This window comes from Loxodonta africana, chromosome 24, assembly GCF_030014295.1.
Source record: "Loxodonta africana isolate mLoxAfr1 chromosome 24, mLoxAfr1.hap2, whole genome shotgun sequence".
NCBI classification, from domain to species: domain Eukaryota; kingdom Metazoa; phylum Chordata; class Mammalia; order Proboscidea; family Elephantidae; genus Loxodonta; species Loxodonta africana.
In genome coordinates this window covers 40,445,596-40,458,735 of record NC_087365.1, presented here as the reverse complement: position 1 = coordinate 40,458,735, position 13,140 = coordinate 40,445,596, and the positions used below count along the sequence as shown (strand labels likewise).

At 43.3% G+C, this 13,140-nt stretch overlaps 1 protein-coding gene across 2 annotated transcripts in view; it reads left to right on the top strand.

Annotated features, from left to right (window-relative positions):
• The window catches only part of ZHX3 (zinc fingers and homeoboxes 3), a 130,811-nt gene that overhangs the window by 114,514 nt on the left and 3,157 nt on the right, over window positions 1-13,140 (top strand). For both annotated transcript variants that reach the window (XM_003411549.4, XM_010591688.3), the window contains exon 3: window positions 7,627-10,628. In XM_003411549.4, coding sequence (XP_003411597.2) covers window positions 7,772-10,628 — 2,857 coding nt within the window. In that variant the 5' untranslated portion in view covers window positions 7,627-7,771. The remainder of the gene's footprint in view (window positions 1-7,626; window positions 10,629-13,140) is intronic.

Here is a 13,140-nt window from a genome sequence, read left to right as displayed (position 1 = left end):
AGAATCCAGGGATAACTGAATAGACCCAGTATCTGTGTCATTGATGGGGACAGTGGATTTTTGTTGTGGAGGGTTTGGGCCATGTTAGAATCCCACATAAACGGGCGTTCAGTGGTGCAAATGTCATGTCACTTCAATTGAGATGGTTGGTCATTCCTTCATTTTTGGAAATAACATTTGTTTTCTTAAGCAGTTAATTTTTTCAACATGCTTTATACAAATTGGAATGCATTCTGTTGTGGATTGAATTGTGTCCCCCAAAAATGTGTGTCAACTTGGCTAGACCACGATTCCCACCATTTTGTGATCTGATGTGATTATCCTATGTGTTGTAAATCCTAACCTTTGTGATGTTAATGAGTCAAGATTAAAGGCAGTTATGTTAGTGAGGCAGGACTCAATCAACAGGATTAGGTTGTATCTTGAGTCAATCTCTTTTGAGATATAAAATGAATTCAGCAGAGAGAAGAGGGACCTCATACTGCCAAGGAGGAAGTGCCAGGGGCAGAGCATGTCCTCTGGACCCAGGGTCCCTGTGCTGAGAAGCTCCTAGACCAGGGGAAGATTGATGACAAGGCCATTCTCTTAGAACTGACAGACAGAGAAAGCCTTCCCTGGGAACTGGCACTCTGAATTCGGACTTCTAGCCTCCTAAACTGTGAGAGAATAAACTTCTGTTTGTTAAAGGTATCCATTTGGAGTATTTCTGTTGTAACAGCACTAGACAATTAAGACACTTTCTAATAAAAGCAGATAACTTCTCTCTGCTTGTTACCCTATTTGTCTTAGCTCCTTTCATGTGTGTATGTTGAGTTTATTTTAGGTGCTGCAACAAATGGGTTATGTGCAGTAGTGAAAGAATAAATGCCCTATTTCTGAGGACATCATTTATTGCTTGGTTGAGAAGAAGCATCATGGCTAGGAGAAGCCTTCGTTGCTTCTATGTGAAAAAGGAAGATGGCATGCTTGGCTCCCATTTCTGCAGAAAAAGCACAGAGGAGCCGTGACTTAGAGTGAATCCTCTGGTGTTTACAGCTCCCACAGATTACTCAGAGCCTCCTTCAGTTTTTAAGGCAGGCAAAGGCAGGTGTGCGACAGCTCAGCACATAATGAATAATCGTGATTTACGCAATGTGTTTCTTTACATGGACAACTGATCCCAGCTTTCCTTCTAGCATAGCAGTGACGCCATCATCGCAGATTGATCGCTCGTATACGGTGTTACCTTAAGCTGCAGCAGTCCCTTTAGGTGGAATCTATTTCAGTTTACGGCAGTGGTTCATAGTCCTGGCCACAGCCACTGCCAGTATCACTTGATTCATTAGGCCAAACAGCCACTCTCAGAGGTACCTATATGTTTTATAACTTACAGCCAGGACTGAATCCTAGAACAAGGAGGCATTATTTCACAAGGAAATCTGCTGATTTTTGGTTTTTTTCACATGCGGCCCTAGTGCAATTTTTTTGGACATTTCCAGTGCATGTGGGTTCACTAATTTTTTTCAGCTTTTGAGTACAACTTCACACAAATATGCAGTTTATAAGATGCTTATACCTACAGCAGGAAACCCTGGTGGCATAGTGGTTAAGGGCTACGGCTGCTAACCAAGAGGTCAACAGTTCGAATCTGCCAGGCGCTCCTTGGAAACTCTATGGGGCAGTTCTACTCTGTCCTATAGAGTCGCTGTGAGTTGGAATCGACTTGACAGCAGTGGGATACCTAGAGCTGTTTTCAAGTGTCAAAACCCCGCATTTCCTGAGGATTCTACCTTAATCAAATTGTACCTTTATGAATTTCAGGGTGTCAAGGTCCTCATCAGTTGAAGTGATCAACCCTGGTAATGCTTTGAAATTGACCACTGAAAGCAATGAGTGGTCGGATTCCCTCCACCTCCCTGGTACGCACAAATCCATGGCAATCACTGTTACTGTTCTAGTTGAATAACTTCAACAAGGCAAGTTTGCCAAGTAAATGATAAGGCATTGATACCAGTTAGGGGCAGAGTTCCAACAAAGCCTTGGCACTCCTACTTCTTGATCTGTAGGTATGCCACATCTCTCTCTCTCTCACACACACAGGAACAAAAACACAAGGTAGTTCACTTCACACCACAACTGCCCAACTCAAAATAAGCATCTCACCAGCGCTCCCAGTGCTGGCCACCCGATTTGCAGGATATATATGGCTCACTGGCACTGATATTTTAGTTTATTTTTATCCTTACTGTTATTTTTAAATTACAGAAGCGTCACATGATCGTAACAAATTCAAACAATATAGAAGGCATGGTAGTTGTTGTTTTATGCCTTTGAGTTGATTCCGACTCACAGTGACCCTGTAAGACAGAATAGAACTGCCCGATGGGGTTTCCAAGGCTGTGATCTTTGTGGAAGCGGACTGCTACATCTTTCTTCCTCAGAGCAGCTAGTGGGCTCAAACAGCTGAGCTTTTGATTAGCAGCCAAGCGGTTAACCACTGCTCCACCAGGCTCCAGAGAAGGCATAAAGTAAAAAAAAAAAAAGTAAAAACCCCTCTCCCTTCTAATAAAGCCACTTACCATTTAATAGAGTGGTATATATCTTGGAATATTTTTATTCTGTTCATATTCAAACAAGTCAATGTGGATTGATTGCTCTTTATACAATAAAACCACGTTATATATTTTCTTGTTCAACATCTTATATGTTTTATTATTTTTTAAGAATGTCTTGGGGATGTATGTATATCAGTGCACATAAGTCTTTATCCTTCTTCTAAATGGCTGCAATTCATTTTTAGTATACGTGTACTATTTTCATTTTACCACTTCCTAATGGACATTGTCCTTGCTAACAGACAATGCAGTGAACAACCTTATTGACACCTTTGTGAACATGTGTGTGCATGTATTCTTGTGCTTCATCAGGCTATGTGGATCCTTAGAAGTGGAATTGATAGATCAAAGAATAAGCCTTTTAAAATTTTGATGACTGTTCCTAAACTGACCTTCATTAAAATTTCAGCAATTTATACTCTCACTAATGGTATATGAACACTGATGGTCTTTCTGATTTTTGCTGCCTTCGAGGAGAGAAAAATCTCATATTTGGTTTAATTTCCCTAATTACTAGTAAGGTTAAGCATCTTTTCTAGTTCATAGCTTTTTTTTTCTATAGCTTGTATATTTTGCTTGCTCATTTTCTTTACCCCTTTTTCTAATATTTTTGTCTTTATTTTTATTTATATGCAATTATACATTGTAAATATTAGCTATTTATAATACATGTTTTTATAGATTTTATCCCCATGCGTCACTTGCGTTTTAACCTTATAATGGTTTCCTTTAATATTCAAAGATTGTTATTTTTATGTAGTCAAATCAGTCACTCTTTTGAGGCTTCCAGGTTTTGTATCTTGCATAGGAGGAACTTTTAAATACAAAAAAACTAAATTTTTTTTCCTCCTATTGTTTTTTCTAATGTATTTGTAATTTTGCTTGTTTCTCTGTTAAATCTATTTGGAAATTATTATCGTATTTTATGATGTGAGTTAGGGATCAAACTCAGTTGTCCTAATATTTACTCATTTGTCTGCCTTTTGTAACTGATTAAAAATAGCACTGCTTTCATATGCTAAAACTCATGTTTGAACAAAGTCTGTCTGGGTGACCTGTTCATCCATCATCACTTCTTATACCAACAGTACTCTATTTTAATTACTAAGCCTTCAGACATGTTCTGATGTCTGGTAAAGCAGCTTCTCTTCGTTCTTCTTTCTCAGAAATTTTAAAGCTAGTTTGTTCTTTTTCCTTCCAAAGAAGTTTCAGATTCAACCCGTCAAATTCCGTAATAAATCCTGATAGTGTTTCCCCCAACTTTTATTTTTTTTAATAAAAATGTTCAAACACACAGTTTGAACACAAGTTGAAAGACTTTTAGAGTGAGCATCCATATACTCCCCACCCGGATTTTACCACTGGCATTTTACAGTATTTGTTCTGCTTGATGACATTTGATTGTGATCACGATTGCACTGAATTTAGAGATTAGAGAGAACTAGCCTCTGTAGACTCTTGCCTCTTTACCTCCAGGAAAATGCTGTGACCCTCCATTTATTTGTCATCTTTTTTGTTCTTATTAAAGTTTGTTAGCTATTGTCCTATGGATTTTATATGTGTCTTATTGCGTTGTTAGGTGCCATCGAGTTGGTTCCGACTCATAACAACCCTGTGTACAACAGAACGAAACACTACCCGGTCCTGTGCCATCCTCACAGTCTTTGCTGTGTTGGAGCCCACAGGTGTCTTAATAAGATTTATTCTGAGGTTTTTTCCAGCTTTTGCTGTTAATGTGAATGAGCCTCCCTCCCTCCCCCAATATCCTACTCCAATTGGTTATCTTCGGTGTATAGAAAACTTAATGAATTGTGTGGGCTGCTAATGCATCTCCTCAGCTTATTTAACTCTCTCAGCTATTGTAGTTTGTCAGGGAATTTTCTCACTAGACAATCCCCTCATGTGCAAATATTGCTGGTTCGTTTCTTTGTTTCCTACTGTCTATTCCTCATAATTCTTTTTCTTACTGTATTTTACTGTCAAAGAGCCCCACTACAATGGTGAATGATGAAAGTGAGAGTCCTTACTTTGTCCCTGATTGGAATGTTTCACTATTAGGTATAATGTTTGCTGTGGTTTCTTATAGATACCTTATATCTGCCAAAGGACATTTCCTTCTTTTTTTCTTCACTTCCAAAATCTTAAGAACGAGAATTTAATCTTATTAAATACTATTTTGGTTTTGCTTGTTTAATTTATTAATGAAATTACATTGGACGTTTCCTAATATGGAGACATCCTTGCAATCATGTCATAAATCATAGGTTTGTCTGTGACAGATGATGAGGGAGTAATTTCCTTAATACATCAAAAACTCTTAAAACCCCACAGAAAAATGGACAAAAGGTCGTTTATTACAGAATAGTCAGTGATGTGTGGAAAGATTCTCAGCCTCGCTCATAAATTAAGTGCAGGTTAAGACGATAGTGACCAGTTTTTTAATGTATTCAGTTAGCCAACACTGAACATGTTCATCATACCCGGTGACAACGAGAATACTTTCATTCACTGGTGGACAGAGAGAAAATCAGCACAATGTGTTTGGAAGATAAGTTGGTATTTTGCTCATAGTACTTTAAATGTTTCTGCCCTTTGCCACAGCAATTTCACTTGTAAGAAATTCAGAAGTTCAGTAATTCTCAAACACACAAAAACACGTGCAGAGACAGTCACTGAGCCCTTGTCTGCAGTAGTTGATAACTGCAGAAATGCAGATGGCTAGTAACAGGAGTCCTGCTGGTGCAGTGATTAAGAGCTTGGCTGCTAACTTGGCTGCCAACCAAAAGGTCTGCAGCTTGAATCCACCAGCTGCTCCTTGGAAACCCAGTGGGGTAGTTCTACTCTGTCCTATAGGGTCGCTATGAGCTAGAATTGACCCGACAGCAATGAGTTTTTTGGGGGGGGTGGGTTAAGTAAACTATGGCACATCTGAACGTCAGGACATGGCAGTGGGTTAAACAACTGGTAAAGCTACAGACGCTGATGTGGAAAGATAGTGCGACCACGTCATTATGGGAACAAGCCTCAGTGACTTGTCTGAACAGCTGATTTTTTTTCCACTGAGAACGTAACTATTATTCTCAGTTTTCCTGTTTCAGAAGTGTAAAGCGCTTGATTTTAAATGTTACCAATTATATAGAAAGAAACAGAAATCCCACTTCTGTCCACTTGGCCTCAGGCTATAACCTGATAGAAGTAAGATGTCCTATGTGCCCAAAAGTGTTCATTTCACTGTCACCTGTAAGTGGAATTTGGGCAGGCAGACTGTTCAGTGGGGCTGAGGGGTGGCTTAAGTCCATTGAGCTATATTATTAGCAGCTGTCAAAGGTTTTAACTGTGAAGCTTATGCAATAAATGTTTATGATGTAATGTTCAGTTTAAAACCAAAAACACATAAGCATGCCTATTATAATTAAAATTATGTATAAAATATTTTCGCTATATGGAAGGGTATACTGAAATTATAAATGGTTTTATTTTCTCAATTATTGACTATATTTTATTTTTATAATAAAAATAAGTAAAAAAATGTGTGCATGACATTCCACATCAGCGAGGGGAAATGACAACCTTTTTTTTTAATAGTAATTATTTTTATTATCATAATTTTCTTTTAACCATCAGGATTAGGCTTATAAAAAAATAGTTTGCTATGTTTATTTACTAAGAACTTGAATAAAGATATTTAGTTTAATTTTAAATGTAATTTTTACATTTTTATATCAAATCCAAACACTGATGAGAACTTGATTTTGGTAATAGAATTACTATTATTTTAGTCATTAGCAGCATTATAATTTGCTAAAAAAGAAAGGTAACGATGTTTATGATATTAATATTAATAATGGGAATCCCTGAAATAGACTGAACCATGGCATCTCATGAAGTAATTATTATGATAGTTATTTTACATTCAAGGAAATTGATCACTCCAGCTTTTGAAATCAATTTCAGATGAATCAAAGATTTAAGAGGTTTTTTGTTGTTATTATTGTTAAGGAACAATAGAAGAACTGAAAGAAAATAAAAATAAAAAAATAAGCACAATACAAAGCCATGTGAGATGTGTGCACCTGATGTGAGGCTAGACCCAGAGAAGGAACATACAGCTGGCTGGGCCATGACTGGATCTGTGGATCCCTCAACACTCTGACTTTTGGCTTCATTTGAGTGACAGTGGGCCGGGGTACACCCCCTTGGTCTGGAGTGGCTGTGGTAGGACAGCAGGCAGGGAAGGGCCACACAAAGGCCTGGCTCCCATAGCAGCTGCCACCCCTCCTGTCCCCCATTGACACTGCAGCTAACTTGGTCTCTGGGCCTGGCTGGGAGGAGATATGGGTGGCATCTTATTCACATAGGGTGTCCTTGTATAGTGGAAACGATTAAGTGCAACCCACCCAGACATGCCTTGGAAGAAAGATCTGGTGATCTGCTTCCAAAAGGTCACGGCCTTGAAAATCAGTGAGGGCAGTTCTGTTTTACACACTTACACACGTCAGGTTACCGTGAGTGGGAATTGACTCGATGGCAGTGGGTTTGTTCTCATATGTGAGAAGGCTGCAGAAAGGAAAACCCTTGTTGGCCCAAACGTTTAAACAAGAATTACACTAGGATCTTTTGTTCCCATTCTGACATGGTCAGAATTAATTTGAAGGTCCAAAAGAGGGTTTTTTTTTTTTTTTTTTTCACTCTGAGTTGAAATGATAAAGCAAAGATAAAATAAATAAATAAATAAACCAAACCCGTTGTCGTCAAGTCGATTGCAACTCATAGTGACCCTGTAGGGGAAATAAAGCCAAAAAACATTGTTTCAGTCTATCAAATGGTGTTAGAATATCCCAGGGCATTCTTTAGGGCACTGCTTTGTCAGAGTTTGGGGGCCTCCTGACCCAGACCTCACATCCAAGCTGCTGATGAACTTCTCATGAAAAGACCTAGATGATACAAGGGCTGCAGTGGAGCGTGTCTAGGTAGCTAAGAAGTGCAGACAGAGCTTAAGAGCCTCTAATCATTGTTTTTTCTTCCTCCTCAGGTTTAATAGGGAAAAGCTGCTTTCTGCAAACAGCTGAAAAAGGAAATGGTTTCTTTGGCCCTCAGGGCGCAACAGGAGCTGGGTCTGTGAAGCCTTTGCTGGGAAGAGCTCTCACGGCTGAGCACCAGAGTGATCGTCCGTCGCCATGGCCAGCAAGAGGAAATCCACCACACCGTGCATGATCCCCGTGAAGACGGTGGCGCTGCAGGCTGCCAGCGCAGAGGCCCAGCCCACTGAGGCTTTGCCTGAAGGGTCCCAGCAGGATCTGCTCCCCGAAGCGCCTGCTGCCAGCAGCGAGGCAGTCCAGAACATCAGCAGCACTGACGGCGCTACGCTGGCCAACGGGCATCGGAGCACATTGGACGGGTACTCATATTCCTGTAAGTGTTGTGACTTCAGATCCCAGGACATGACCCAGTTCGTGGGACACATGAACTCAGCGCACACAGACTTTAATAAAGAACCGACGTTTGTATGTACTGAATGCAGTTTTCTGGCAAAAACCCCCGAAGGGCTTTCCCTGCACAACGCTAAGTGTCACTCAGGGGAAGCCAGCTTTGTGTGGAATGTGGCCAAGCCAGACAATCATGTAGCTGTGGAGCAGAGCATCCCCGAGAACATCAGCACTCCTGACCTACCAGGGGAGCCCAGCACTGAAGGGACCGATGGACAGGCTGAAATCATCATTACCAAAACTCCAATCATGAAGATAATGAAAGGCAAAGCTGAAGCCAAAAAAATTCATACGCTTAAGGAAAACGTGCCTAATCAGCCCATTGGTGAGGCCTTACCAAACCCTTCAAATGTGGAAACAGAAGTGAAAGAGGGAGACCACTCCATCAATGGGGCAGTTCCAGTTAGCCAGGCATCTGGCAGCTCAGCAAAACCCCCTCATGCAGCCAACGGGCCCCTGATAGGAACAGTCCCAGTCTTGCCAGCTGGTATAGCACAGCTCCTCTCCCTCCAGCAGCAGCCCCCAGAGCACAGCCAGCACCATGCCCACCAGCCACTGCCCACATCCAAGTCCCTGCCCAAAGTGATGATCCCCCTGAGCAGCATTCCAACATACAACGCGGCCATGGACTCCAACAGCTTCCTGAAGAACTCTTTCCACAAGTTCCCCTACCCAACCAAAGCCGAGCTCTGCTATTTGACTGTGGTGACCAAGTATCCAGAAGAACAGCTCAAGATCTGGTTCACAGCCCAAAGGTTGAAGCAGGGTATCAGCTGGTCCCCTGAGGAGATTGAGGATGCCCGGAAAAAGATGTTCAATACAGTCATTCAGTCTGTACCTCAGCCCACAATCACCGTTTTAAATACTCCCCTGGTGGCTAATGCTGGCAACGTCCAACATCTCATCCAGGCTGCTCTACCAGGTCAAGTCGTGGGACAGCCAGAGGGCACAGCAGGGGGACTTCTTGTCACTCAGCCACTGATGGCCAATGGGTTGCAAGCACCAAGTTCATCTCTCCCCCTGGCGGTTACGTCTGTCCCCAAGCAGCCCACCGTTGCACCTGTTAACACTGTGTGTTCAAATACGTCGTCGGCTGTGAAGGTGGTGAACACAGCCCAGTCCCTCCTCACGGCGTGCCCCAGCATAACTTCCCAAGCCTTCCTGGATGCTAGCATCTACAAAAATAAGAAATCTCATGAACAGCTGTCAGCTCTGAAAGGTAGCTTCTGTCGGAATCAGTTCCCGGGACAGAGCGAAGTGGAGCATCTGACCAAAGTGACCGGCCTCAGCACGAGAGAGGTGCGGAAATGGTTCAGTGATCGGCGCTACCACTGCCGGAATCTGAAGGGCTCCAGACCCATGATGCCCGGCGACCAAGGCGCCATCATCGTGGACTCTGCCCCAGAGGTGCCCTTCACCCCGCTGTCCAAAGCCCCCGAGGCAACCTGTGTCCCAACAGCGGCCACACTAGTGACCCACCCTTCTGCCAAACGGCAGTCCTGGCACCAGACCCCTGACTTCACACCAACCAAATACAAGGAGAGAGCCCCTGAGCAGCTCAAAATTCTGGAAAGCAGTTTTGCACAAAACCCCCTTCCTCTCGATGAGGAACTGGACCGCCTGAGAAGTGAAACCAAAATGACCAGAAGAGAAATTGACAGCTGGTTTTCAGAGAGAAGAAAAAAGGTGAATGCTGAGGAGACCAAGAAGGCTGATGAGAACACCTCTCAGGAGGAAGAGGAGGCTGCTGAGGATGAGGTTGGGGAGGAGGATCTAGCTGGTGACCTGAGGGTCACCGGTGAAAACGGCTCCTTGGAAGTGCCGAGCGGCTACTCCCTGGCAGAGCGCAAAGTCAGCCCCATCAAAATCAACCTCAAGAACCTGCGGGTCACAGAGGCCAATGGTAAGAGCGAGCTCCCAGTGCTGGGTGCCTGTGAGTCTGAGGATGATGGGGCGAGCAAGCTGGCAGAGCAGCCCCTAGGCAAGGTCAGCTACAGAAAGACAGCCCAGCAGCGGCACTTGCTTCGGCAGCTCTTTGTGCAGACCCAGTGGCCCAGCAACCAAGACTATGACTCCATCATGGCCCAGACAGGTCTGCCGCGGTCGGAGGTGGTGCGTTGGTTCGGGGACAGCAGGTACGCCTTGAAGAATGGCCAGCTCAAGTGGTACGAAGACTACAAGCGGGGCAACTTCCCGCCAGGGCTGCTGGTCATTGCTCCTGGCAACCGGGAGCTGCTGCAGGACTATTACATGACACACAAGATGCTGTGTGAGGAGGACCTGCAGAGCCTTTGTGACAAGACCCAGATGAACTCGCAGCAGGTCAAACAGTGGTTTGCTGAGAAGATGGGCGAGGAGACTCGGGCTGTGGCAGACACGGGCAGTGAGGACCAGGGTCCCAGCGCCAGCGAGCCTGCGGCAGTTCACAAAGGGATGGGTGACACCTATTCAGAGGTGTCCGAGAGCAGTGAGTCATGGGAGCCGAGTGCCCCTGAGGCCAGCTCAGAGCCCTTTGACACCGCGAGTCCCCAGGCTGGACCTCAGCTGGGTAAGGAATCCATGGGAACCACGGTATTCTCTGTGAGTAAGGGGAGGACACGCTAAGGGCAGGGCTGAATTTATCATACGGCAGGACCAACCGCCTGCCTCTTCAGGGGACAGCTGACAGCAGAAGCCGCTGTAGCATAATATGATAAAGGAAGGGTTGAGAGTTGTTTGTTTTGTTTTATTTTAAACCTTTACAAGGGAAAGAACATGGTGAAACTACAGAGGTCTGAGCTTTTCTAGAGGTTTCACAGCAGCAGGAGAAGAGGATTCTGAGGAAAGCACAAAGAAAAGCAAAAGGTCAAAATATCATCCGAATCCAGTAGAATCATAACCACTGGGTAGGAGACAGACACAGGATTTTTGAAGATGTTTAACTCAAATAGGTGAACCAAAGGAAAGAAAACCTGCAATTGTCCTTAGAGAGATGAAAAAAAAATTTTTTTTTAATCCTGAAAATCCTGTCTTTTACATTTTTATTGTTGTTCCTGATATAGAAGAAATGTTTATCATAATGGAAGATAACCTCCCCTATTAGACGAATGTGGAATCAAAAGCTTGAATTTTGTTCCTTAGCTTCTCTGGATCAGGGAATTTTAGTGCCTGAAAATAAAATTTAGGTTATTTTTTTTGAAGCCACAGTTTTGAAACCACAGACAAATCACGTTATCAGGTGTTGATTTTCTAGATTTTTGGTCCCCAGTTGAGTTTCCAGCCTCTCCCCCTCTCCACCCTTCTGGTATTTGTCTCCTCATTAGAAGCCCGTTCACAGGGTGGTCAGGAGAGAGGCACTTTAGCTTTTCACAGGAGCCTGTGGAAGCTGATGAAGTATTTGAATTCTCAGATTATCTGGCATTTGAGCCTTTAGAAGTTGATTCTGGGCTCTGCTGTTTCTGGACTTGACCTTGTTTTTCCTCAAGGCCCTCAGAAACGGCAGGGGGCCTGAGTTAGTGACATCTTCATGGGACCACCACGTGGCACCAGCGTTTAGGTTCACAGGGCCAGTTGCAGAAGACCCTTGGGTGCCTTCTTTAGCACTATGCCTGCTGCCCATGGAATGCCCGTTCCTGGCTTTGGATCTAGGAGCTCTGCTGGTGGCACAGTGGTTAAGAGCTTGGCTGCTAACCAAAAGGTCGGCAGTTTGAATCCCCCAGCCACTCCTTGGAAACCCTATGGGGCAGTTCTACTCTGTCCTGTAGGGTTGCTATGAGTCAGAATGGACTGGATGGCAAATTTTTGTTGTTGTTTGTTGTTGTTGGCTTTGAATCTACTAGCAAGACAGCATGAATTTCTGGGGCTTAGAGCATTTAGCATGCAGACCAATTTATTTTTTTAATTATAATTTTTAATTAAAATTTTATTAAATTATAATTCTTTGGTAGCATGTAATAGTCAAATTTTCTTTTTTGCCTTAAGCTTTTATCCTTCCACTTTTTTTTTTAATTTTTATTGTGCTTTAAGTGGAAGTTTACGAATTAAGTCAATCTGTCATGCAAAAAATTTATATACACCTTGCTATATACTCCTAATTGCTCTCACCCTAATGACGCAGCACACTCCTTCCCTCCACTCTCCCTTTTTGTGTCCATTCCACCAGCTTCTGACCCCCTCTGCCCTCTCATCTCCCCTCCAGATAGGAGATGCCAGCATAGTCTCATGTGTCTACTTGATCCAAGAAGCTCATTCTTCACCAGTATCATTTTGTATTCCATTGTCCAGTCCAATCCCTATCTGAAGAGTTGGCTTTGGGAATGGTTCCTGTCTTGGGCTAGCAGAAGGTCTGGGGACCATGACCACTGGGGTCCTTCTAGTCTCAGTCAGACCATTAAGTCTGGTCTTTTTATGAGAATTTGGGGTCGGCAACCCACTGCTCTTCTGCTACCCCAGGGGTTCTCTGTTGTGTTCCCTGTCAGGGCAGTCATCAGTTGTAGCTGGGCACCATTTAGTCCTTCTGGTCTCAGGCTAATTCAGTCTCTGGTTTATGTGGACCTTTCTGTCTCTTGGGCTCATAATTACCTTGTGTCTTTAGTGTTCTTCATTCTCCTTTTTGCTCCAGGTGCATGGAGACCAATTGATGCATCTTAGATGGCCGCTTGCTAGTATTTAAGACCCCAGACACTACTCTCCAAAGTGGGACACAGAATGTTTTCTTAATAGATTATATTATGCCAATTGATCTAGATGCTCCTTGAGACCATGGTCCCCAAACCCCTGCCACTGCTACGCTGGCCTTCGAAGTGTTCAGTTTATTCAGGAAACTTCTTTGCTTTTGGTTTAGTCCAGTTGTGCTGACCTCTCCTGTATTGTGTGTTGTCTTTCCCTTCACCTAAAATAGTTCTTATCTACTATCTAATTAGTGAATACCCCTTTCCCTCCCTCCCATAACCATGAAAGAATATATTCCTCTCTGTTTAAACTATTTCTCGAGTTCTTATAATAGTGGTTTTGTACAACATTTATCCTTTTGCAACTGACTAATTTCACTCAGCATAATGCCTTCCAGGTTCCTCCATGTT